Consider the following 27,568-nt stretch of genomic DNA (forward strand, 5'->3'; position numbering starts at 1 on the left):
TTACCTAATAACTTTGTTTTATTAGATTATAAATGGTATAGAAGATTTCACGAAGTGGTTATCGAGTTTAGAAAAAGAGATACCTATAGAATCAAGAATAACATCTTCAGTTGAACTTTTTCAAGTTCGCGGTCGATATCAAATATTAAAAGATAAAGTTGACAAACGAGTGGAAGAGTTCAGAAATTTGAATGAAATAGGAAATGATAAACTATTAAGTTCAGAAGGATCATCCGTGCAAGAGCTGGGTAGACGCTTTACTTTCTTAAATGCACGATGGACCGATGTTACAGATCGCATATACGAACGTTATAGACATTTACAAAATGCTAGTCATGAGTACGGGGAATTTCGTGCTTTAGTTGCGCAGGAAAGTGATTGGTTAGATAAGTTAGATAAACGATTAAAAAAATCACCTAAAGCTGCTGCAGATGCAGAAGAAATTTCAGAAGAGCTTGACGTAAGCAAATTGTTCAGTAATTTTTTTATGTAAATATTTATTAATTGACTCAATTTAAGTGTGAAATGATTTTAGGTAAATAAATTTATTTATTTTTTAGCTAAATTATGAAAAAAGTTTTTTATATTTATCTTGTAAATATTTTTTAGAAAAACATTTAATTCTTATATTGTATTTTCATCTATAACATTTTTTGTAATTTTTTCTTATTTTTTAAGGTATATAATATTTAAAAGTTTTATTATATTTAAGGATTTAGAAAATTACATACGAAATCATCCAGAATCTAGACTTGAGAAGATTCAAGAAATTGGTAAACAACTCATTGACAGTAATATCATGACTCATTCTATTGAAACAGATGTGGAAGGATTAACAAATCGTTGGGAAAACTTAAATAAAGAGGTATGTATGTTAAATAATATACACGTTCATGTTACTAATATAAAGTGTATGATTTATATTAAGATATGTTCTAAAAAGTTTATATTATTTCTTGAAATTTGTATATAACAATAATTTTAAGTATTGAATATCCAAGCACGAATTTTTCGAACTTTAACAGCTTGTACATAATTGCATGAACCATCATCATAAATTACTTAAAACGATTATGAACAGTATTATGCAAATATAGTTATCTTTTTATTCTATAAAATATATAGAATTATGAAAAAAATAGTTTGTATATATATTAAATATTTTTCTTAAACGTGTATATTTTATGTTGTTTGTGCTTCGCCGAGAAAAATTGTAACCAGTCAATTGTAATTCTAATATTTGTTTTGTAAAGTTAGTTAGAAAGATAGAGTTATGTTTTGAGTAGGCAGGGCAACGGGCCAAGCTGCTGGAAGTATCAGTGAAACAAGCCCAACAATCGGAAGGGCGCATCCTTGCTCTTCAACATTCTTTAACACAAATAGATTCTGTACTAACTGCACGTCTTGATTGTGACCTCACTGCTGATGACTTGCCTCATGATTATCAGGTCTGTCCATGATGTAAAAAAATATATGTATTACAGTGCTTTTATATAATTTCTATTTTATATTTATATTAAAGAAATAAAACAATCTATCATGTCAGTCATAATTTTGTTGCTTATAAACAATCTTATTACTTAAAAGTTTATCAATATTTAATTGTAAAGAAGCTATAAAGTTATGAGGTTTCTTTTGAGCATGTCATTATACAAATATTCATTAATATATAATATATTAAACTCTCATGAAATATATTAGTGCGATATATTGACATATAGTTACACTGTATAATATGTTAAGTAGTTTAAAATAATTTTGTATTAGGAAAGATAAGATAAAAAATATGCAAAATATCACTTTCATTTTGTTTGTGTATGTATATAACAATTTTGGAAATAACATAATAAAAGACATGATTATTAAAATTACATAGATTTCACTATTTCACTAATAAATATCATAAAAGAAAATGTAAACTTAATACTAATATAATACATATGAAATAGATCTAATAATATATATTTATTTTATACATAATAATTACATATGATCACAGAAATTAATGGAAGAGTTGGAGCAACAGCATGCTACACTTGAGGAAATGGCATCACAAATTGAATTATACAAAGCTTCTGGTAAACAAGAAGCGGCACTTCGACTGCAAGAACAAATGTCCTTGATTGAACAAAAATATGCTAAGGTCCAAGCAAAATTTCAACGTTTTCGTTGTCCGATCAATATAGAACCTAGATTGTCAAGAGCTTTGCGAGAACTCAGGGGAATAGAGGAAGCAACTTGTTTGCTAGAGCTATCATCAGAAGATCCTGAAGTCATCGAAGGTCAACTAAAACATTGCTTGGTAATATTAATTATATGTTTATTTATACAAACATAATTTAAGAAATTTATATATATATACATACATACATATATATGTATATTAATAATTTATTTGTTACAGCGCTTTTATCAAACTTTAAGTGAGATTAAAAGTGAAATTGAATGTATAATCGTAACCGGAAGAAAATTAGTTAAGGATGAAAGTATTCCTGAGTCTGATAAATTTTCAAAACGAATTGATATGTTAAAAGAACTATATAATAAGGTAAGTTGTTTAATTCTAAAAAGAATGTAATAAAAGGATAAATTAAATAGTTTTTTCATTTGTTACAGCTTGGTCGTCATATAACAGAATCCAAATCCATATTAGGATCGGCATTAGATTTCTCACGCGATATGCATAAAAATCTAACATACATTAATATGTCGATTGAAAGTATAAATAAGGAGTTAGATACGCAAAAAAGTATGCCTGATTTGCCAGTAAATGCGATATATGTGCGAGTAAGTATAAATTTTAATTATAAATCTAATCTAAATTATAATATTTGTTTCGTAGTCTAGATATAAAAAGAAATAATTGAATATTAATCGCGTTCTCTTCTTAGATTAAATTCTGTAAATTTATTTTTATATTACTAAACCAATATATATTTATATACAAAATTATATCATTATTTGCAGGAGACCTTAACTGAAGTAATTCCACGTCTTAATGTTGTAAAAGACAAATTGCTTAGATTGCAAGACGAATTTTCAAAGTTATGTGATCCTATGTGTCTTGAACAATTTAAAGAAAAAATGTCGGATATAATTACAAGATTAGCTAACACAGAAAAAAGACTGCGACTTTGTAAAGGTTCAGAGGTAAATTTCTTTATAATATTTTTCTTAATACTTTTCATTATATCTATTTTTTATATTCTTTTTTTTTTTGTAAAAGGATGAACCTAATGTTGATGAAATAAATGCATGGCTTCTACAAATTGAAGATAAATTAAACAAATTAGATGCAGTTCCAATTGATCAACTTACAGAACATCACTTTGAACAGTGCAAGGTATTGAAATATTGTATATGATATTAAGACATCAGATATAAGAAATTACATATTTTATTCTCTCTTTATTTTTTTTAACGTGTAAAATAAAATTTGATCAGACATGCTTGTAATAACATTCTAAAAGGTTTTTAATGTTGTCTTTATTATTAGGCTGTGCAAAGTGAAATGATAGAAGCAAAACCTAAAGTTAATCAGCTTCAACGTTATGCGTTTTATCCCAAAGTAGCTGAAATATGTGAGAAATGGGAAGATATCTCTAACAGAATACAGGTATATATTTAATTTAATTTTGTTTTTTACGTGAAAATAAAAAATTTATATCTTTTTTCTAAAGTCAATTTTATCATTCATTGCTTATTCGCTCATGGCTTATTCCTTGCTTTACACTTTAACAATTGGTATATGTAATGCTTGTGCTTGTTAGTACCATTACGTATATCTCTTTTACATGAAACTTCTTTATTAATATGAAATTTTATATTCCAAAAAGTTCAAAAATATTACTGATTATTTTAGGCATCAATCTTTAAATTAAATATTGATTTTTCTTTAATATTGAAAACATCATTCCATTTTTTTTGCAGCAGGATTTAAATGGACCTATGTATGTTTTAATAAATATTATTTCCTGTATATACACATTGATTTTATATTTTAATTATCGTTAATAATACTTTGTTTATTATCGTGAAAAATTCTTGATTATATTAAGATAATATAGACATACTTTAAATTTATTTTTGTATTCCTCAATAGTATAGAATCTAATAGAATAGAATAATATGTATATCTCGATTCTGTCCAAGAGGTGGCTCTATCTTTGTAAATAATGTAATTACTGACACAAAATAAGTATACACTCTGGTGGACGGAAAAACTATATTTTATCGATAGATTGTTCTATGGTATTGTCTCTCCCCTTATAGATACAAAACTTATTTTTTATGAAGAATTTAGACAGCAAGCTACAGAGCTAAAAGAGAAGTTAATTGAACAATAGTACAATGAGAGTCTTGCATTGGTGATGGATACACATGAAAAATTTAGCTTTATGCACAGTGAACCGCATTGTCACTTTCATTTAGATCATATGCTTAATATTGTTCCACTATTAACATGCTCTTTCAATTAACTGTCGATTGTCTCTGAAGTTTCTGTCACCTGTCATATTTTCACAGGAATGGATCCACAAAATCACAGACAATTTATTAATAAAAAGTAAAGCAGAAGCTTCTAAGGGGAGAGACAATTATGGACGCAACAAATTATCTAGACAACTGGAACAAACTTCAATACATCCTGTTAAAAAAGAAAAGAAATTAATAGATGAAAACGAAGCTATTTACGGCATAGGATATCTTAATCCTGCATTCGATGACAATCAATGTACTGTTATTAACACGCCCGAAACTTCGCCCATTGATGTGCCTCATCGAAGTAGAAAGTCTTCCGCTAAGTCGGAAAAAGTAAAAGCTAAAATTATGGATGTCAGTAGAACCGTTAGACGAAAATTAGATATGAGTTCTGTACCTGATGTTGTTCAAACTTCTCAACCGCAAGTTGTTCAGATTGATGATGACTTGCCTTCGCCTTGTTCCGACACAGATGTGCATATGACTGACGAGGAAGAATTCTTTCTTACTAAAAACAGTAAATTATTTTCTCAAGTATCTAGTAATACCTTGACAGCAACAGAGACAAAAACATTTAACGTAGCTTGCGCACAACAGAATCCATTTCGAATTGTTGAAGTGAAAGAAATGGAAATTGTGAAATCAATAGCATCTTCCGAAAATCATGTAATTTTGCCAAGCGCTAATGTCAGTGTTGGATTGATGCCACAAGTAGTTGAAAGAGTGGAAATTGTTGAGGATACTGAGACAGAAGCTGAATCTATAGATACTGATACGGAAGATAGAGAAGTCAGGGGGAAAATGTCTTCTGCTGTTGGCACTGCAGAGCAAGTTGTAAATAAAAAGAAAGAACTTGTACCAATCTTAAAAAAGAAGAAAGCTTCGGTTAAATCTTGTCCGAAAAATATTAAAAGACTCGTATTAAAATTAGATTTAGACACTGATAAGAGTGATGTTATTGATTCAAATAGAAGTACAATTCTTTCTAGCAGTGAACTATTAAAAAGTACAAAGGAAGCTAACATTGCAGAATTTTCGAATGTTGAATATAGTAAGGTAGAGCCGCAATTAAAAGAAAGATTAAGTAAATTGTCAGTTCCATTGTTAAAAGATACAGAGAGTGTGGCAGAATACCTTATATTAGATGATAATAAAGAAATTGAAAAATCTGATATAAAAATCAGTGATCAAACAGATTATGTGAAATCACAAAATTTAATAACAACAAAAGTAGACAGGAATAATCAAAAAGAAATAGTATCTGAAAAAACTATTGAAAATCCTAGAATATATGAAAATGTTGGCAATGCGAATTGTAGTAAAGAAGAAAAACTATATAAGAAGTCACCATTACTAAAACGTACAAAGAGTCTATCAAAAGATGATACGTTGGAAGATTGCGAAAGTTTTTACGGTAGTGATAAGGAAACAGATGATGTGTTGATATTTTCCGATGATACAGAAATTGATGTTGGTAGTTCAAGTTCTGATGGAGAAGATACTAATTTAGGAAAGCATGTTGAGCACCTCTTGGACAAGGTAACATGTGTGTCGCATATCCGCTTTTGATGTCCATCAGCCCATTATTTATTCCAAGTTTTGATTATAGATTTATGAGCTTGATAGCTTTTTGATACTGTTTTACAATTTATCATTTATTTTTTTTTTTTACAGATAAAAATTGAAAAGTCTCGACCATTCATGTATAAGGCGGAAACAAAAGCTTTTAATGAGAAAGCGTTATTTAAAGGTCCAATAAGTACATCTCGAACAACATTAGAGAAAAATATTTTGGAGTTTGAACAGTTAGCGCAAATGATGCTATGCAGAATGGATGTTATGTTAATGAGTATTAGTGGCATCTCTAATGAAAAAGACCCTACTAAACGTCTTGAAGTTTGTATAATTTATTAATTTACATAATAAGCAAAATTATGTTGTTTAATATGATTTATATTATAATTTATATTACAGATACTCAAAAGCGAAATTAGTACTCTTGCCCCAGATGCAGCAGCTTTAATTAGTAAAGGAGATGGTCTAGTTATGACGATACATATGACTGACCCTGGACGAGCAGAAAAAATAAAGAATGAACATCAAGATAAGCTGAGAAGCAAGTGGCATCAAGTTATGGCAGAAATTGAAACGCGCAGAAAACAAGCACAGAAAGCAGAAGAAACTTTGCGGCAATATAATAATATAATCACAGAATTTGAGGATTGGTTTAGAGATGTACCATTGAAACTTGAACAGGCTAATAATTATGAAGGCCAATTGGAAACATTTACTGAAGAATTTGATGCAAAACAAGCACAAATACACAAATTGAACGAATTAGCTGTGGAGTTGAAAAAATTAAATGTTAGTTATTCAGAATCAGTACGCTATAACATTAATAGCAATTGGCAAAAAGTTAGTTCACAATTTAAAAGATTTAGTGGTAGCAAAGACAAAGACAAACACGTAACTGACAAAAAAGTAGAATTGGTATGTATGAATATTTATTTGAATATTACATTGTTAAATATATATCAATTAACATTTAATAAAAATCGATGTATTTATAAAACATTTTTCAGAATTTGTTTATATTTGTGAACTTTTTTTCAGGATATTGGTGGTGTTAATCCGCAAGAATTTATAGCGCGCATTATCAAATTGAGAGAAGCCGTTTTGACTGTATCGCGATCTTTGAATTCTTTGCCATTGAGTGGTAAAGATTATGAACTGTTTACAAGTCAAGAAGAATGTTTAAAGAAAATTGGTAATGCTTTAAATATTTTGAAGCCAAGCGTCGATGAAGTGAATTATATTTGTGAAAGTGTGACGCGGCAAGCCAAAAGAGAACAAGTCGATCAAATAAAACATTTAAGTGAGAGGTTGCAAGACGAATGGACAAATATTAATCAGAGCTATGTGGAAAGACATAATCGTTGGATTAAATGTTATGAAAAGTGGAGAGAACTATATAACACGTGCCGAACATTTTCGGAATGGTTAGATAAGATGGAAGATGCTTTAAAGAAATGTAATGTTTTTAGTCATTCTAAAGCAAGCAAAACAAAAACTTTCGAATTAGAACAAGAAGTCTCTAGAATGCAAAGAACGCTGAATAATATTAATTCAACGAGTACAGATATATCTAATCGGGCCTCTATTGAAGACGTAACGGAATTGCACAGTATAATTGAAAACATCAAGCAACGCTGGCAAAATTTAGTAACCGAAATAAGCGCGCGAAAAGAAAAGTAAGTGAAATATGTAGCAATAACATTTTTAACTGAGGAAATAATTTTATTTATTAAATGTACACTTATAAATCCGCGTTTTTATTACTTAAACATTTTAAATGAATGTTCGTCGCGTATTTGATAAGCACAAATAATAGTCATTACTTATGATTTAAAGAGTTATGAATTATGAAATTATGACTTGCTAATGTAGATAAGCATGTAGCATTGCAAGGAAAGCTCGGTCCAACATTGAGCTATTTCAGTTGTGATTTGCCTGTGCTACTGTAGTGAAGTCAGTCAACTCAGAATAACCTCAGAATAAGCAAACATCGTTCAAATTTCTTTTTGTAAATTATATTTTATATAAAACTATAATAAATTATAACTTTTATTAGGATTTTCGATGCCTTGATATATATTTTGAAATAGATACTAAAATATTCTCTTTTTAAATATATATTTTAAATATATTTACATTAATGTATTATATTTAAGGAATTTTGCTATGGAGAGAAAAGTAAACAATGACGGCAGGGTTTTGGAAACGGCGTACAATATCATAGAACAAGTTAACACTCTGTTAGTATCTGCAGCAAATCCCTCGGATGAAACTTCATTATCGATTCGATTATCATTAATTAAGGTAAGTTCATGTATATTTAAAACGACTTTTTTTATGAACAATCATTGATGCAGTAAAAAAATTTATATCTATTTTAATTTTTTTAAATATATATAAATTTTTAATTTTTAAATCATGATAATACTGTAATTTAGTTTTATGTATTACGCATTGACTGTTTCCGCGAAAGTTACCCTTATATGAAATCATTTATATTTTTAAAACTGTATCACATACACGATATATATAACACTTTGATATATATTAAAAAAAAACACTCTTCAGCGCTTTGCTTAGATGTGACTTCGATAAGTAACGGAATTATTCTCTACTATTCTCGAGATTTAGTTTCTATAATCCGATGCAGCATAATCAAATAAACCGAAACTTGTGTCCTAATAATACCTCTACATTTCATGACTGCACATACCGTGCCAGGATATAAATAGCATTGAACTCTCACTTTCAAACAAGTTCCTAGTAAACTTTGCCTATATATTTGTCTTTTACTTTATTTTTCATAGATAGTATTAATTAATATTTCAAATATATGTATACATATAGTATAATATAAATTGTAACTCTTTTCTATTGTTATTTTTAGTAAGTGTAAATTAAATTTTTCAAACATAAATAATAAGTATTATTTATTTATGGATTAACAAAATATTTGTAGGCAAGAGAAGAAGAACTTTTATCTCGGAAAAGAGCTTTGCAAACCTTAGTAAGCCAACATAACGTTCCCAGAGAAGACGAGAGTAGCAGACTTTTCTCGGATATGGATAAGGTATTGATTGTATTTATCTAGATATTTAGTATTATTAATTTTATAAAATTAAAAAAAAATTTGATAGATAATCTAAATACAACTATTTTTTCATCTAATATGTGTTTAGGCTAATGTCAATCTTTCAAACCATCGTGAATACGTAGAAAGCAAGCTTGCGTCGCTTAGAAAATACATCTGTACTTTGGATGCTGTTATGGCGTGGGTTATGGAAACGCGAACACGATTAAGTATTTCTCAAGAATTACCACAACATGAGCGTAATGAAATGATTAAAAATATTATGGTAAATTATATTTTTTTTTATATATTTAACAAAAAAAAGAAGTAGCGAACTTGTATTTTTATGATAAATATTTTTTTAGTCTAGAGTTGAAGATCGTGAGATGGAAGTAAAAGATGTGTTAGAAAATTATACTAATTTGGAGAAAGAATGTGAATCAGCAAAACAACCAGTTTCTGTTGAATTACAGGTATGTATAAATATGTTTATGTTCTATTTCCAACATTTGTTATCGAAATATATATTTAATTTTATATTATGCATATTGTAGGAAAAGTTGAAGAAATTGAGAGAAGACTGGCAGTTTGTAAAATGTTACAGTGAAAATTATGAGGAATCTTCCACAATTTCTGTTGGAGCTACATCGAAAGGTAAGAGAAGAGTCCATTTACGTGTATTTTTACTAAACGAGAGTTTTTTTTACATATATTTCTGAATTTTATATTCTTAAACTATTCTTAAACATTATTATGGATTTTAAAATTGATATATAAACGGTTATATAATTTTATATTTATTTTTGTTAAAAATTTTCGATATATTCTATAATCTTAAAGATGTTTAAAACATTTTGTAAACTTTTTCTAAAAGCGTTTTTTAAAATCAGTCGATTAAGTCAAATAATTTTTAATTGAAATTATCTCAAAATTCTCTTCTAAATTCTCAATTTAATATAAAAAAATGTGACATTGGGAACATTATTTGTATGTATTGAAACTGCTTTGATAAATGTCATCAATACAAAGATTTCTAAACAACGCCATAAGACATTATGTCCAAGTACACCAACCAATCGAATAACGACTGTGGTAAAGGAAAAAAGACCGGGCCAGTTGCTGAAAAGACTGCACTTAACGCGGCGGATATATATCGCTTTGCAGGATGGGGTAGAAGTGAAATGTAGCCGCGCTTATCGGACCGGCTAAATGTACTATTTATTGTCCGGTTGCCGGTTTTCTTCAGAGATTCTGTGTTGTCCATAAGGACATGCATTTATCAAAAATACCAAAGCTAGTTAAAATTGGTTTTATTCATATTAAATACTTGGTATTGTATTATAAATATAACGCTTTTTCAAATTTGATTTAATATATATAGAAAAAATATTATGTTAACTAAACACATAGCATCGTGTATCGTGTAACACTTTATTTACAATTAGTTAATATATATTCATTTATGCCATTGCTGTAAACTATGTAATCATAATGTACATAATCATAAATTAAGAGTTTTCTATTTTTTTTTATTTATTTTTTTATTTCTACGTTCAATTAAGAAGAAAAGATTACAGTTTTTATGCGAAAGAGAGAATATGACAAATCTACTTTGTTGTGACTTAGATAGCTGTGACTTATTATTTTATACTTTTTCTATTCTTTGCAAAGAATGAAAACTATAAATTCGTGAAAATAAGATACCATTAAAAATATGAGCAGATATTTTTTGATACGTTATATTTGTATAAATTTACATTAATTGATAATATAATATTGCCATTATTTTATATTAGCCAAAAAGTAGTGTTTTTTTGTGATAGACGATGTTTTGTATTTTTTAATATAAAGTACTGATTTTAAGCTAAAAACTATACACACACATAATTTGAATGTTGATACTTTAACAAGTGATTTAAAAAAATTAATACTTTTGGTTAAATTTTCTTGAATTGATTTTAGTTTGGAAATGAGTGGTGAAAGGAAAAAAAGGTGTTTTAGAGCAATTACGTTTTTTTTTATTTCCGCAAAAGAAAAACACGCAATAACAAATCGCGATAGGAAATCTTTTTTAATATTCATAATGCATTTTTTCCTTTACGACAATAAAAAAATATTCCTTCTTCTCACTCATTTTCAAAATAAGAATTCAAGAAAATTTAATCAAATCTAATGTTTTTTATATCACATGTTGAAGAATTAGCTTTCAAAATATGTATATTTTTTATAGTTTAGTGCTTTGTATTGAAAAATATAAAAATATCGTCTATGCAAAAAAAAAAAAAAAAAAAGACAAACGATATTACTTTTTTGCCAATTCAATATAATGATTTAAAAAGTTTTTAATAAAATTCAAAAAAATTTAATTAAATCTAATGTTTTTTATATCACATGTTGAAGAATTAGCTTTCAAAATATGTATATTTTTTATAGTTTAGTGCTTTGTATTGAAAAATATAAAAATATCGTCTATGCAAAAAAAAAAAAAAAAGACAAACGATATTACTTTTTTGCCAATTCAATATAATGATTTAAAAAGTTTTTAATAAACATTTGAAGCAATGCAGCAATTATTTAAAAAAATAAACAGTAAAATTTCCAAACTATTTTATATAAATATATATTTATTATTATTGTTTTCTAAAAGTTTGTAATTATTATAGCTATCATTAATTATATGTCAGATTTAAAGTACACCAACAAAATGATAAAAACAATAGCAAATTAATTTTAAAATAAAATAGAAATAAAAATGTAGAATAAAACCAAATTTAACAATAATTAAAATACATTCTATTTTTTATATTATTTAAATTAAAGGAAAGTGTGCGCTGGAATGTGAATGGCGTTGGCGACATCAAAATCAATTTATTCATTTACAGCTGAATTTATACATCATTGACATCGTTATCTTCTCGCCAACTGCTTCATCTTGTTAAACGTTCATTCCCCTAAATCTGAATTCGGCCGGAAAATTGTTAATTACATACGATGTCGTGCATCAGCCAACGTGATACAAATGACAGACTATCACTTTGTCGTACTTCCGACGCTTATTGTACACCCATGACGTAATTTGCATAAGCGAAAATGCAAAACACGGTGATTATTCATCATATCACTTGTGACATTTGTTAAATAGATTGGTGCGTATTTATTATGACACGATAAAAAATACGCGTATATTAATTTTTAGTTTGACTCGCGTAGGTGTGTTATTTAATTCATGGTCTTATAGATCACTTCCGGGTCTCGTCGCGAAAGCTCCGTGTTGTCGGTGTATTTATCGCCGACGAAAGTGAATATCCGTGCGTTTTCTAACGTCGGGAGTGTTCGAGTTGAGTGGCGCACTATCGGGAAATCGGGAACGTTAAATAGATTATCGGATTAATTACAGTACGTGGTAATAATCGGCCGATTTCTTCAATGATCGAACTCGGGTCGCGAAATGACGCTTCTCGAACCAGTATGAAATTGTCCCGCGTCCTTCGAAGGTGCAGTAATTTTTCGCTCGACTCACGTAGTTATTTATGTTGGTGACGCTACGGATCATTTTCGGGTCTTATGTCAGATCGCGAGGTCTCCGCGTATTTATTTATTGCCGGCGAAAGTGAATATCCGCGCGTTTTCTAACGTCGGGAAGGTCCGAGTTAAGTAGTGGGTTATCGGGAATCGAAAATGTCAAGTGGATTAATTACAGTACGTGGTACAATAATCGGGCGACAGCCGGTGATTAAAGTTGCTTTTTTCGAATATTTCGTTCCAGTGTGTCGATTATACGAATGGTTTCACCATATTTATACGTGTTTCGAGTATCGGGATAAATATCGGGAACGATCGTCGCGTTAATCCATCCATGGGACTGCGATTAGAGTTTTTCGACCGATTAAATCCGTGAGTGAATGATAAGAACAATGGAGCTACCGGCGAGAAGGCAACGGTGGTGTTTTAGCAAGTGAGTACTTAAATATCTTCTACAATTCATGATTTGTTCATTTAATTTGCAATGATTCGATATTATTTCATCACAATAATCGTGCTTTTAATACACTTTACGCATTGCTTTTCCGGTTTTGACGTATCAAGTTATGAAAATTAAACTGTATAAGTTGTTATGCAGTAAGAAGGTTATAATTTCAATTTATTATGTTTTAATATCGATAAAATGCAAATTCAATCATTTTTTTGTAAATATTATAGCGCGAACATACATATATTAAATGCAAATCTAATTGTGTTTAAAATATTATACATATCATAAATTTAAACAAAGTACATAATTTATTACGAGTTGCATTTATCTATAATCTCATGCAATCTCTGACACTATGCACAATATTAATTTGTACAAAGTTGCAATTATTTATAGTCTCATGCAATCTCTTTATATGATATATGCACAATAAAATTTCGCTAGACATTTATAGGATTGATACAAAATACAACGTATTAATAAAATCACAAGTAGTTGAAAGGAATAAAAAATATCGAAAATATAATTGACAATAACTAACTTGGTGAATATTGACCCAAGAGGGAAAACTATCTTCTTCTTTCATCATTATGTTATATTATAGAATAGATTGCGGGAAACATTTTTCACATATTTGTATATATTACTAAATCACAGCACATGACTACTGTAACGTGAGCCACAAAGATAGAAACGTGATATTTGACGTGATTCAGTTGATACCGCGATGATGAAAAGTAAGAATATAAATCTCGCCGTTTCTCTTAATCTTTCATGAAGAGTTTAGTGAGATGGACCACGGGGAACGTGCGGAGGTGCGATCGTCGTTCCACATAATGAGCGGATAAGCCGGCTAATGTAGTCGGTGGTGGAGCATTGCTAGACGGAAGATAGCCCGAGCCTTGCCGTCGCACATTTCTCTTGTTCACCGAATCCATGTACCATCCCTTTCCTGCACGCCGTGCCGGTCTCTCTCACCCTCTTTCACCCTCCGGCAGCCGGTTAACGTACCGAGATAGAATCAGACTTTGTCGGACACAAGTTTATACCGCTTCGCCGACGAAGTCGCACACGTGCGCGTGAACACGTACGGATAACACCATGTGATTATCCCTTAATTGACGCGGCCACTCCGAGGTGTAATCCGTTCATTCTGATTCCGTGCTGCTACATCGGTGTAAAAAATTACTTTACACAGGTTGGGCGAATTCTCGTGTAAGTGGAAATCAGTGGAGCACTTCGCGTGATATTCGGTTGTATATTAAAAAATATGAGAAAAAAATGGACAAGTATTAAAACACAACGCGTAAGAGAGAAAATTAGTTTTTTATCGTATAATATTCTCAGATTATATGCGTAGCACTTCGCTCTTGGTGTACATATATTTTTTTAGATTTTTTTATAACGTATTATTTTTATCATTTTTACTTTTTATTATTTTTATGTTATTTTTTATATTAACTTTTATTTTTCTTAATAATAATTTTTTTTCTTTAATAAGAATAATGAACTTAATATATCCTTAATATTCACGTTATGTAAAATATTTTGTATGTTATCACGTTTTCTATGTCTTCGAGAGTCAAAATTTTGCGTAAAGATGATTGCTCTCTAAAACGATTATAGAACTGTAATCTGAAGAACATTGTGCATTTATTGTTAATTACCAAATTTTGATACTTGCTCATTCGTGCCTTAGGTAATCAGAATCTGCTTTCAGTCAGAGATAATTAACAAGGAAATTTACTGGTAATTAGTTTACAACAAAGGACGGATATGATAAATAAATGCTGCAGATTTTTGGTAGGTAAAGTAAAAATAATATATTTGCATATTAAAAGTTTACCTTTTTGCAAAATTTAAAGAAAATTATTTAATTAGTTAAAATTATTAAATGTTTTATAAGAATAACACAGGATTATTATTTTTTTTTTTTTAAAAACAAACTTTAATATAATTAAGAATTTTTTTATATATTTGCGAAGGTCAATCGTGTATTAGCGAGAATTAATATTTGTGTAATCGATGTCCGTATAATTGGCACATGCTACTATATTATAAATTGTATATAATTAAACATAATATATTAATGTTTCTCTCTGTGAATTATTAATTATTATGGAAAATCAAGTAACATTAATTCATAATATTACAAATAATTATATCTATAATTTGATCAAAGTTTGTTAGCAGAATATACTATAAAATTTAGTATAGTTAAAAAATTATGATAAATTATGGTAAAAAAATATTATACGTGTACTTATTTTTATATCTTATGAAATTGCATTTGAATTAGAAATTATATAGTTTAGAATTTTACAAAAAATTAAGTTTCTAGTTTCGTGTTTTTAGTCTTTTTGTCTAATCTTGTTGTATGAAAACATACTAAGACTACTATAATATATAACATACATTAAAGTTATAACTATTTTTTCATCAAATTATTTCAATGTGGCAATCATGCGTGTTTAATTTTAAACAATCACTTGTCACTCCGATCGATTCTATTTAATAAAAACATTGAGATAGATTGTGTATAATAGTTTTACCGAAACAGATTATACAAATGGGAAAGCTTTATCAAAAATTATCTCTGACTCATTAAAGTGTGAAAGATACGTGTGTATATTGCCATTATTAATAAATATATTGTGCTCACGTTTTTGTCATTATATAAACACGCATGAGAGAATTCGCGGATGTAAAATTCCGAAACCTGAAGTTTATTGAACCGTGTGACGGGGCCCCTCTTGCAAATAATCGATCAGTGAGAAAATCTAGATGGGTGGCTTTTTTTATGGCTCTCCGAGGAATTCACGAAGTAGATGGACCGTCAGTTTGCGCTACCCTTCCCATATCTTTCCAGGACTTACAGATTCATTCTTCGTCCGCAAACGCATAACGTCTGCTACTGAATCCGCGCATTTTGCTTGATGCCCTGAATTGAAAGTAATAGAATTGGCTTGTTTCACTCATAAAAAGATATCTCATTAGTTATTTTATAGCTTATCCACTAGATATTTATAGAAATAAAGTACGCTCATATATAAAATATTATATTGGCCAAGAATTTATTATTATTTACAACATAATTTATTGAGAAAAATTTTAAAATATATATGTTGCATTTTGTTGAAAACAATTATTTTAATCGTAATTTTAATATTATATTAAATTTTATAACACATTTCCTCTTAATATATTTATAGAGAACATTTAAATTACTCTGTGCTTGCTATTTATATTATTCTGAATGGAAAATTACGTGTTAAAAATAATGAATATTATTAACGGGTTTTTTTTTTACTTGATCGTATAATCATTATGATTTTCTTTGATAATGAAATTTACGAATGTACGCACATCTCTTCTGCGTACAATGGACGATAACATTAACACGGACTATTACTAAATTATTGACGCACGATCGCGCAAAGCGATATATGTGCGATTATTTCGTTCGCGTACAGATCATATCCGCGGCTAACAATAAGCAAAGCGGATTAACATCCCTGAATCTATAGCTTTCGCGGGATCGAAGATTTTGTCGTTTTGGAAGTAGATTAGCCATATTCATGCTGATGCCGAGCATTCACGCTGATTAACCGAAGTCATTGTGGACCATGATGACTGAGAGAACTTATATCGATACATAGGAAAAAGGCGTTTTTTAAATTAAACATTTGGCAACGGTTTTTCATAAATTAAATACATATTTATGTTTTAAATTTTTATTAGTGAATTGGCTTGTTAAAACTTTTAAATTTGTATATCAATTTTTTTCTTTATATTAAATGTTATTAACAACTAGAAATCACATTGCACTTTTTACGCGATGAAAGTCGAATTTTTAATAAACGCATATATATTCATAAAATTTTTTTCTTAATTTCTTTTAGATTTGGTTTTATCTTTTCTCTAATACAAAACAATACTTACTTTTGCTAGAATATAAATTGTGATTAATAAAGTAATAGTCGATGCCTATAAAATAATCAAAATAATACGATAAATACAAGTTTACTGATTTTTAATACTTTTACAACAAGAATTATTGTGAGAATTTAACTATCTGTGAGCGATTATATTTGCAATCTTACTTTTTGTTATAAAATTAATCGCGCATTCAAGGCGTCATTCCAAGTATTCGTTGTATGTTATATTGTGTTTTAATATGCCAATTCATTAATAAAAATGAACATGAATGCGTAATTAGTTTATAGACAATCATTACTGAATATTTAGTTTAAAACGGTTTTTTAAAAAATGGATAAAAATTTTTATATATAATTCACAAACAATAACAAATGAGAAATGTTGGAACTTGTTTTGTTGCGCGCTGACGACAGAATTGTATTGTATGACGCCGTGTTAATTGCACGACGATGTTGTACGAGGGAGGCAGCTTTTTATGCCGCGAGTGCTGATGACATCCCCGCTGCGCGCAGCTGACCCTCTATTATTTCTCACCGTCGATTCCCCATCGGTTGAACGAAATCCTCTTTCGGCCGAAGATTGCGCGTTCAGCACGTCATGAATTCTTGAATACGAGAGTCTTGTTCCATGTTCGGTCACTTATAGATATTATTTCCATTATTTAATTATCTAAGATGTAGAAGTGTTTGTGTGAGTCAAATCAGATGTGATGTATTATTTTTATCAATTATAATTATGCATATTATATAGACAAATGATTCTGAATATATATATTCAGAATTATTATATGTAGCAATATACATTTTAATATTAGAGCATATATATATATATATATATATATAAAATGTTAATATTAAAATGTAATATTAAAATGTATATTGCTACATATAATAATTCTGAATATATATATTCAGAATCATTTGTCTATATATATATGCAATACATGAATATTGTCATTTACATTTCGTTCACGTACGTAATAGAATGAAAAGGTAACGCGATAAGATAGAAGTCGACAGTGAAATTTTATTGTATCGTCGAAGTGTGTAGCGTTTCATATAGAGTGGTTTCATCGGCTTGTATATCATCGATGGTCTTATTGATATGATGCATTGATCATGATTGAAGTAGTAGCGATCGATGATGGGACGGGCGAAAGAATAGATAGACAAATGAGTGAAGTAATAGTTTCGGAGCGAAAGACGTAATCTTTGACAAATCGATATATTACGTAATTTCGGTTAAAATATATTCAGGGCAAATAATCGCACATTTTGCAGTATATAAATATATTACATGAATCAGCTCTAATACTTTTATCATCTCGAAGTAATTAATTAATATATATTGCGGAGAGGGAAAATGCGTATTCACGTACATTAGTTGCTGGAATGATATACGGTAAGATATTCTTTTTGTCGGCCTGTTATATGGCTGCATCTTACGTAAGAGCCGAGTATATCCCATCTTCATTCCATCCTCGATCGCATTCTGCACTCTCGTAGGGATGATTCAATTCGACACAGAAATAAGGTTTCCCTGGAGTAGGGATAGAGGGTATAGATTCTTGTGACGTCAACTGCGTTTACGGACTCGTTGGTCGAGCCTGGGATCCTTTCTATGCGACGTACCCTCTCATTTTATTTTAGTTCGTTCTTTTTTTCGATATTCTATTCTATTATATCCATGATCATATCGTTTCTGACTTTTGTATCGATTTTATGTTTTTATCAATGATATACTTATATCAATGTTTTACATATTGATTTCGTTGATGATGTAGCATATCGCGCGTATGTTACAATATGACGATTGCATAGATTCGTAAGATTTCAAAATTCGTAAGTTGAAAAAGAAACTCTTCGCGTTTGACATTTACAGAGTTTATAGAGATTTGATTGAAATTTGCATTTTTTTTCAAGATCCTTCAGATCAAAATCTCATTTCGGTGTTTACAATATTGGTTTAAAAATGTTAATGTTGATACAGTTGTGATAATAAATCAACATGAATTTTCTCTTTAAAGAAAAGGGGGGGGGGAGAGTAATTTAGAGTAATTTTTCCTGACAATTTTTTTTTTCTAAATGGGCAAATATACCTGTCGCATAACTTCTGTAAATTATGATAAATAGGCGATACGTACTACCCTGTAACTATCATGTAACAATATTTGCGTTGCAGTATTGCATTCAAGCCTCAAAAGGAACTTTATGAATAATTCGTGGTGCTTTCGCATACATTGTGTAAATCGAATACGATCTCAAAAACGTGAAGCTGTGAAGGCATGCTCTGCTGTTTCGACATGACACTTTTATTTACTGTATTAGTCATTTTTATTGAACTACTTTAAATGCATTGTACAGTAAAACAATGGAATTAATAATAAACATACATTTAATAATTAATAAAGTCAGGATATATATTAGTTAGTGATTTATTTACATGACAAAAAAATATATTTTAATAATTACAAAATCGATATATTTCTCGCATGTCGAATCGTAGAATCGTATTTCAACAGAAAAAGTAAATTCATAATTTTGTCACGCAGCTGCGTGGGTGATTCATCAATGAGATTTCGAAATGGGGGAAACCAACATTTACTCATCCATAAAAAATAGTCTAGGAGGAGAACGAGAAAGTATAGCAGCATGTAAATCGCGTACAGCCGCATTACGAAGTCAGCCGATGGCGATTCTCGATTTTCCTGGAGGCTTTCCATTCTGCTGCGCGAGCACATAAAGAAATCCCTGCGGAATGAAATCACTTGGCAATTCACGCTCTCGCTTATAACTTTCGCGTAACGACGATTCTAGCTCGATCGTTTTTTCGAGACAATCGCGGTGTCACTCGTCAAAGTCGATCATTTTATCTCTCTTTCTTTACCTGCAACGTTCTTTTGACGTTCCTGATTGCTCGCGCGTGACAGACTTTCTCGATCATACGACCCCTGAGACCACCGAGAGGCGATCGGATGCTGGTACGACGAGTCATCAGAGTTTTATCGGAATCGCCGCGGCTGGGTATATATTCGATCGTTTCCGTGGCTACTACCAACTTTTTGTGGTCGATGTTTCTGGTTAACGAGACCAGTCGTTTCGCGCTGAGATCGACGACGCTTTCCTCGAGGATCAGCACCTACCGTAGGTCGTAAATTCATTGTAAATGGCCTTTTCTCGAACGTACTTTTGTTGCTACCGTAGAACGGATGCTTGATACGGCGACGATAAAAGTACTGATCGATCAAGAAAGGTTTTATTATATATCTTGCGATTGTCGAGATGTGCATATCATCTTAAGGGTTTCAATACCTACGTCATTTGGTCATTTTGAATATTGATCTATAACGTTAGAAATTGAGAAGACCATAGTAGTTCTGTCAACGTATATTCACACAAAAGATATTTCGATAACAAAATTATTTTTGTTGGTTTAATAGAGTTAAAACTTGGCTTTCTTAAATCACGTAATATATATAAAAATACAATAGGAAATAACGATTCAAAATGTGAAAAATCAAAATATGGTTTTTAAAAATATTTTACATTTGTTTATGATGTAAATGAAATTAATAGTAAAATTTTCCAATTTCTTATAATTTTCATTAAAATAGCATAAGTTTATAAAATAAAAAGTTATTTGCATGGATGTAAACTCTGCTTAAGTTATTATATATTTCTTGACAATATTTTTTCGATTTTATTTCACATAAGATAGCTCTAATGCATATATTTAATATCATTAAATTATTGTTTCAAATTAACAAAGTCTGTAAAATTATTAGTGGGATATATATTAAAATGGTGGTTGTTGGATTCAAATCAAATGGAAAATGCATCGAGAACGTTTGTGGAAAGAATATATAATCTCACGGAGAGAGAAATGACGTGAAGAAACCTGTGGGTTGTTCACTAGCTTCTGAGCCCAGCTTGGTAACGAGCTGGTAGCTCTTTTGCGGAAAATCCGCGTGCTGAAGAGACTAGTACCGCTAACTTCTCGATACAGGGTATCTTCCGATAAAACGTGAGTCGCGTAAGGATTCGGATAACGCTTGAAGAATGCTTGGCAAACAGCAATCCAGGAATAGGGAAGTATTGTCGTTTCTGCACCTTCCTTCATTGACTGCATTTGTTAAATCATATTATGCTTATGATGAGAGTATTGATTGAAAAGTACAGTTCAAGTAATAATATTAATATTAATTATTTATGCTTTGTTTTCAAATATTGTATATACATACAAAATACAATAAAATATAATTTTTATGATCGAGTGAGGGTTAATTATCCTTATTTTATAATGCAAAATTTATATTTTATGATATGTATTGCTAATAGTCACAGTAATTCATATTATTTGAGTCTTTTATTGTTCATAATTATTATTCTGAATTTTTGTATAATAACGCATTTTTCCCCGTATTTTTCGTTATTGAAATGTTATATATACAATCGAAATGAATTTACTTACAATTATTCGATGAATACTGGTTTTATTTTCAACTTCCGTAATCTTTTATTCAACAATCCATTAGAGAATCGTTACATGCTCCATAAATAATGCGAGTCTTTTCATTAACGTAATATCAATGATAGCAACGCTTCCACAATTTTATTCTCCTTTCCACTTGATTCATCGCAAACAATGGTTTCGCAACTTGAACTATAGAACAGCTTTTTACTCATTTTTAACGAAATATGGGCAAATTTATTTATGGATATCTATCTAACTCAATAAATCATTACAACGTACAGTATCAAACTAATTGCTTGCTATAAACAAATATCGACATAATTTATTTTAATTTTATTCCACATAAAATAGCTCTACTGCATATATTTAATATCATTAAATTATTGTTTCAAATTAACAAAGTCTGTAAAATTATTAGCGAGATATATATTAAAGTGATTTTGTGAAATCGATTATGATGTGATAAAATTTGAATAGACGTTATTTACCTATTATTAAATAAGCATATTATGGCTAGCCGTCTTGCTCTATGTGATATAATTATGTTTGATGCTCGTATTTTATGGATGCCAAATAACCGGTTCTGTGAAAGTAATACTTTTTAAAGAAAAAGTTCAACTTCTTTATATAAAATGTCACACAGCAAGAGAAGTTAACCTCTTGTTTTCTGCTGAACTGCAATTGTTTCTTACAATATTGTTTTTATTCTGAATAAAGTTAAAAGTGTTGACGTTAAAAACTAGTTTACACTGCAAGAATATTATTTTATATTTTTTTTCCTTCTGTTTCGCGGAAAATTGATATTCTTGGAAAGAGATCGAATTTTTTTATAATTTTGAAACAATCGTTGAAATATAACGAACAAAAGTTTACGAAAGATACTCGAGATGTTCACCGTAATATTGATAATTGAATTTCACAAATTATGATATAATGTTATGAACTAAATTACAACATGCTTTTTCAAAAGAAAAGCAAATAACTCTCTCTTCCCAGCTAGAAGATATTTTATTTATTGTGACCCGTATTAAAAGTGCTGGTTAACATACATTATCTATTTTCGAAATACGTACATCGATTCGAACCTATACGTGTTATTCGATACTAGCGTCTGCGCCGAGAATTCTCCTTTGTTCTTGTTTAAATAGAGGGTGGCGGCCGCAAAAATGGTTCAACGGTTCTACCTTTATATCGTACTTCATTTTAAAAGCAATGACATGCATTTCGCTTTCTTCTTTGCACAAAATTTTTATATAATATTGTGCAACATCGCTCTCATGGGGTCATCTTTTTTGTTTATTGCCAACTTTAATTGTATTATTAAAATTGTATTATTTTTTTCCTTTTTTTTACTAATTTGCATAATAAATTTTACATAGCGCGATTCTATTTTTTATATCATGAACGTTTAAAGCTTTATTTAAAATTACTTTTATTTAATATACTATTTGTTTTTTAATAAAAGTAAACCATTTTTATTAAATTATTAAACTTTTATGTTTTTTACATTTATGATTATAATTTTTTTAATAAATTTAGTAAGTGATTTCTTAATATATGTTGTGATGATTTGGTTTATTTTTTAAATTCCAGTATCAGATTAAGAAATATATTTTTAATCATTGATTATTTTTAATACCGTTTAATATCAGAGTTTTTCATCTTATTAAAAATTAATATTTTAAAATAATTAGACATTTCTATCTACCAGTCAATAAGCTATTGAATATAGTCTCACGATCGTGTCAACATCGTAACGGTGGTACAGACAGTACCGTAAGAGTACACACGTAGATTCCGGCTTCGTTTGAGCTGCGTTCATTACGGTACCGACAATCAAGCTGCCCTTTAGTCTGAGGTGATGGGTTACGAGAGAGACTAAGCAAGTGTAGCTATGGCGGTCAAGCTTGTAATCTGACGGCGGTGGGTCGTCTGGTCGGTCGGTCGGTCGGTCGGTCGGGGTAAACGGTCCATTAAGACAGGGGTAACAGTTAGGGGTCGTGCTGTAGGAAACAGGTAGTTTACTAATGTGGCAAGAGAAGCGAGGAGAGGGATGGAGAGATGTAAGGTAGTCCCGCAAGAGTCGTTACCGAGGTCAACTTTAGGGGTGACTTTGCCATCATTGGGCAAAGTTGGATCATTGATCTTATTTTGCATGTCATGATGTCTTGCTTGCATAGAGATATAGATAGGCATCGATTACTCTAAATATTGTATGTACGAATTTTATTACGCTCGCAGCGTTTTCTAAGAATTTATTACGGATTTATCGTGGTAAAGCAGATATCTTTCGTTTTTCCACTCGACGTACTATCAATATGTCAATTAAGTTGATCACGGTATCGACACGTTTCATTGAATTAACGCGGATGTTAGGTTCGTATGTCGGAAAACATCGTGGAAACTGAATACATGCGGGAAATATCAGAGGGTAGCAACCTCTTAAATGGAGCCTTAGGGTCGTTCAGCTTCTGGGAACCGAAGTTTGATTACTGTTTTCGCAGCGAAGCCACGATGTGGGTACATGCATATGAGACTAACAAACTAGTATCTGTATACTATTGTTTTGCCTACAGTTGAGTTTCCCTTGCTCAAGTTTCACTTGTTGGCATTTGCATCCTTAGTGTAGCATGTTTCTAAGATCGTATACAGCATCGAAATGTTGATTAATGCTATATGGGGCATGAATAAATAATACTTTATTTGCATTTCAAACGATTTAGAATCGACTTCTCTTCATATAATTTGATCATTATGCGATAATTTGATCAGGCATTAAATATTTTACATTTTAATTTTTGATGCGAATAATATTGAAAGTTAAACGTAATATCTATTTGAGATTAAGACTGGACGGAGTTTTATTTATTTGCATTACTGAAAGCTTATTCATGAAATACTATATAATTTTACTCTTAATTTATTTATTTTTATTTTACATATATACACTTTATTGATATAACGATTTCACAAGAGCATAATGAAAATTATATTTATTGTAGTATTGCAGTTATTATGTTCATCGTTTCTGCTTGAATATTTCCTTTGAGACAATTCAGGAAATGAAGTCCATAGAGAACGAAGATTTAGTACTACATCTGTATATTACTGTTATTTACTACATATGCAGATTTATTGTTAGAACACAGTTTCGTATAAAAATCAAATAAAGCCTTGCAAGCGAGTGCGAGCAGAATGAGGTCATCTTTTTATATTTTTCGTAAACACTTTTCTTCTACGAAAATGAGATAACGGTTAAAAGCATTCATTTCTACTTACATATAATTTCTTAAAACTCTTAGTTCGATAAATATTTCGAAATCTGATCTGATAAAAAAAAATATGAAAAAAATTAAATATAAGGTTTTTACATAGAAACTTTTATGAATGTATTTTACGATAATTCAAATATTGTTAAATTATTATTAAATTATCGTTAAAATATTATCGCTCGTTAAGAGACTATATTTTTCATAATTCTATTAAAGTATAGTTTTAATGTTAATATAATTATCACGATACCTTTGTGTGTTAATTAGACCAAAATCATTACGTGAGTATTGTTGAGTACTCTCATCGTAATTATGATATGCTGAAAATTGTTTGGTTCTATCGCGTAATTATCAAATTTTCCGGGAATTTATTCCTTTTTCCTGTCATTGCCCCCTTTCATCGTAGTCGTTCTTTCGTGCTCGTTTCTCTTACCGTTCTGGGCAGCAACGTAATGAATTCGGGACGATCGTGTCCGTAGGGAGAACTTCCCCAGTTGAGTTTTGGGATGAAAAAGAATACTTCCCGAAGAGGAACAACGAGGTTTGAGCTCAAGAAAATTTTGATTTCGTTCATACACGCGATTACTTCCATATACGAAATTTTGTGCAAGCTTTCACTGTTAATAAATTTATTTCCCGGTAGCGCAGGTGATTTTATTATGTTTAAAAATCGTAATTATTTGTGCATTTTTCTTGTCATCGCTAAGAAATGTATATTTATATTTATCGTAATTATTAGGGTCTCGGTTTTCGTCACACTTGTATGTTATTTCGCTTGTAACATTCGTCAATTTTCCGCAATGCAAAAATAGATAGGAATATGAGATGGAGTAAGAACTTGACACATTGAAGTGAGAGTATGACTTTTTTAAAAGGGATAAATTTGTAATGATCTGTATAAAGAATTAAAATTAGAATTATAAAAAATTTTAGAATTAAAATTATAGAATCATATTTAGAATTACAGGATTAAAAATTTAGAATAACATTCACAAATAAAATTCAAAATTATATTTTATTTTGCATCTTGATTATTATGTTTTATTGTTGCTATTGTGTTGAGGAAACAATGCTTTGTAATAATATTCCTTTTATCCTCTTTATTTTTTGATATTCTACATCAACTATTTTACGCGTATTTTGTGATATACTTATCCACATTGTATTTATGATATATTTATTGACGATATCACGTAACATCATTTTATATGTAGTGCGTGTATGCTACACATAGGATGTTAAAGCGCAAGTTCGCGATATCGGAGTTTCCTCGTCTTCTCATCGTGACGGTGGCGCGATCATCTTCTGCGAAACTTCAGAACGAGAAACTGCGCCAGACGAGGAGGTCAAAGGAGTGCGAAGCACGGGGGAATAATATGCGACGGCTCTAGAATCCGTAGTTTCGTACGGGTAGGGAACAATGGACAAGATTAATGGCAAATGGGGCGAACGCAGAGGGCAACGTGAAGGATGCGACGCAGGCAGTAGAGAGGAGCAGCTTTGCATAATTTGTCTTGGAGTAATACTCGAAACTCCGCGACGTTAGATTGACCTGCCAATTCACCTGAACATTCCACCTGAAACTACTAATAAACTATCGATGAAGCAAAGAACTTAGACCAAAGTAATAAAGCACAAAAGAAGAGATTATATGACAAAATATTAAGGTTATATAAATTAAATTTGAAATATTTAATATATCGTTAAAGAAAGAAAAAAAAAAGTATAATGTTTTTACAATTAGAATATATATTATTACGTACATTTTAATTCTCTTTTTGCTTTAAAGGATTTGTTTTAAATAGCTTGTGGAAAGATTGAGAAAATAATTTATTTTCTAATAATTTCATTATAGCTTTTAACCTGTCATTTGCTTAGTTTTACTACATCTTGTAAGAAAAAATATCTAAGAAAACCAAAAAATTAAACGCAGTATGTAAAGTTTAAAAATTTTCAAAAATGCACTTTTGCAATTGATTACATGTTAATCGTAATATCAAGTAAAATATGTGTCTTTCAGTTTTCTCTTTATTATTGCTTTTAATAATTTTTGATGGTGACTTTTTTTAATAGGTCGATGAACTATGCTGTTCGTATTCAGGATTATTGAAGTAAGTTTTAATATCGATGTTATATTTTCGGAGCAAAAAACTAAACTGACTATATAGATGCTGAAATTATTTTTCATTGATATTTGTTACTATCTGACTGTAAAGATATATATACATTCTGATCATTTTTTAGCTTGTTTGTGTATAGTTTCAAATGTGAGTGCGTTTCAAGAAACACAAATATAAGCACGATGGTGAACGCGACTCGATAAAGAGAATTTTCTGTGTTTTCATGATTATTGGTTAGGCAATTTGTTTCTCGTTGGCCATCTTGCTGTCGTGGAAATAGGATATTGAAAAAATTCCGACCGCCCATTTGCTTCGTCGCTTGCCAGAACCTTGGGTATAGATCGCGTGAGATTGACAGTCGTTTTATTTGCGTGGATGAAAGCCATTTGCCAGCATTGACGATTCACGTTAAAAGCAATCTGCAGCTGAATCGGAACGGGGATTTTAATAGTGTGCAATTATTTTTTTATCGATCGGAGACATTTTTGTTCTGGAGTATCGGGAGCTTGAACAGAAACGTTGCTCAGAAGCGCGTCGAGGGCGCGCTTTCATTAATTTTCGCCGCTTGGTTTATGTGTAGCATTTTTTCTTCAATCGTTTCATTTGCACGCGATTTTCAGAAACGAGAAGCAACGATGCACCCTTTTCTCTTCCCCTAACGGTATCG

General features: G+C 30.2%; 1 protein-coding gene across 10 annotated transcripts in view; it reads left to right on the top strand.

Annotated features, from left to right (window-relative positions):
* Positions 1-27,568, top strand: part of LOC140667379 (dystrophin, isoforms A/C/F/G/H) — a 433,980-nt gene that overhangs the window by 26,173 nt on the left and 380,239 nt on the right. For 8 of the 10 annotated variants that reach the window (XM_072895255.1, XM_072895250.1, XM_072895257.1 and 5 more), the window contains 18 exons: positions 26-460; positions 713-865; positions 1,287-1,448; positions 2,000-2,302; positions 2,405-2,548; positions 2,617-2,787; positions 2,968-3,150; positions 3,227-3,343; positions 3,497-3,616; positions 4,525-6,018; positions 6,154-6,375; positions 6,454-6,969; positions 7,093-7,730; positions 8,211-8,358; positions 9,014-9,124; positions 9,234-9,410; positions 9,490-9,597; positions 9,679-9,778. In XM_072895255.1, the coding sequence (XP_072751356.1) occupies positions 26-460; positions 713-865; positions 1,287-1,448; positions 2,000-2,302; positions 2,405-2,548; positions 2,617-2,787; positions 2,968-3,150; positions 3,227-3,343; positions 3,497-3,616; positions 4,525-6,018; positions 6,154-6,375; positions 6,454-6,969; positions 7,093-7,730; positions 8,211-8,358; positions 9,014-9,124; positions 9,234-9,410; positions 9,490-9,597; positions 9,679-9,778 (5,302 nt within the window). The remainder of the gene's footprint in view (positions 1-25; positions 461-712; positions 866-1,286; positions 1,449-1,999; positions 2,303-2,404; positions 2,549-2,616; positions 2,788-2,967; positions 3,151-3,226; positions 3,344-3,496; positions 3,617-4,524; positions 6,019-6,153; positions 6,376-6,453; positions 6,970-7,092; positions 7,731-8,210; positions 8,359-9,013; positions 9,125-9,233; positions 9,411-9,489; positions 9,598-9,678; positions 9,779-27,568) is intronic. The other 2 variants (XM_072895258.1, XM_072895259.1) reach the window with 2 other exon arrangements.

This window comes from Anoplolepis gracilipes, chromosome 7 (assembly GCF_047496725.1).
Source record: "Anoplolepis gracilipes chromosome 7, ASM4749672v1, whole genome shotgun sequence".
Taxonomy (NCBI): Eukaryota; Metazoa; Arthropoda; class Insecta; order Hymenoptera; family Formicidae; genus Anoplolepis; species Anoplolepis gracilipes.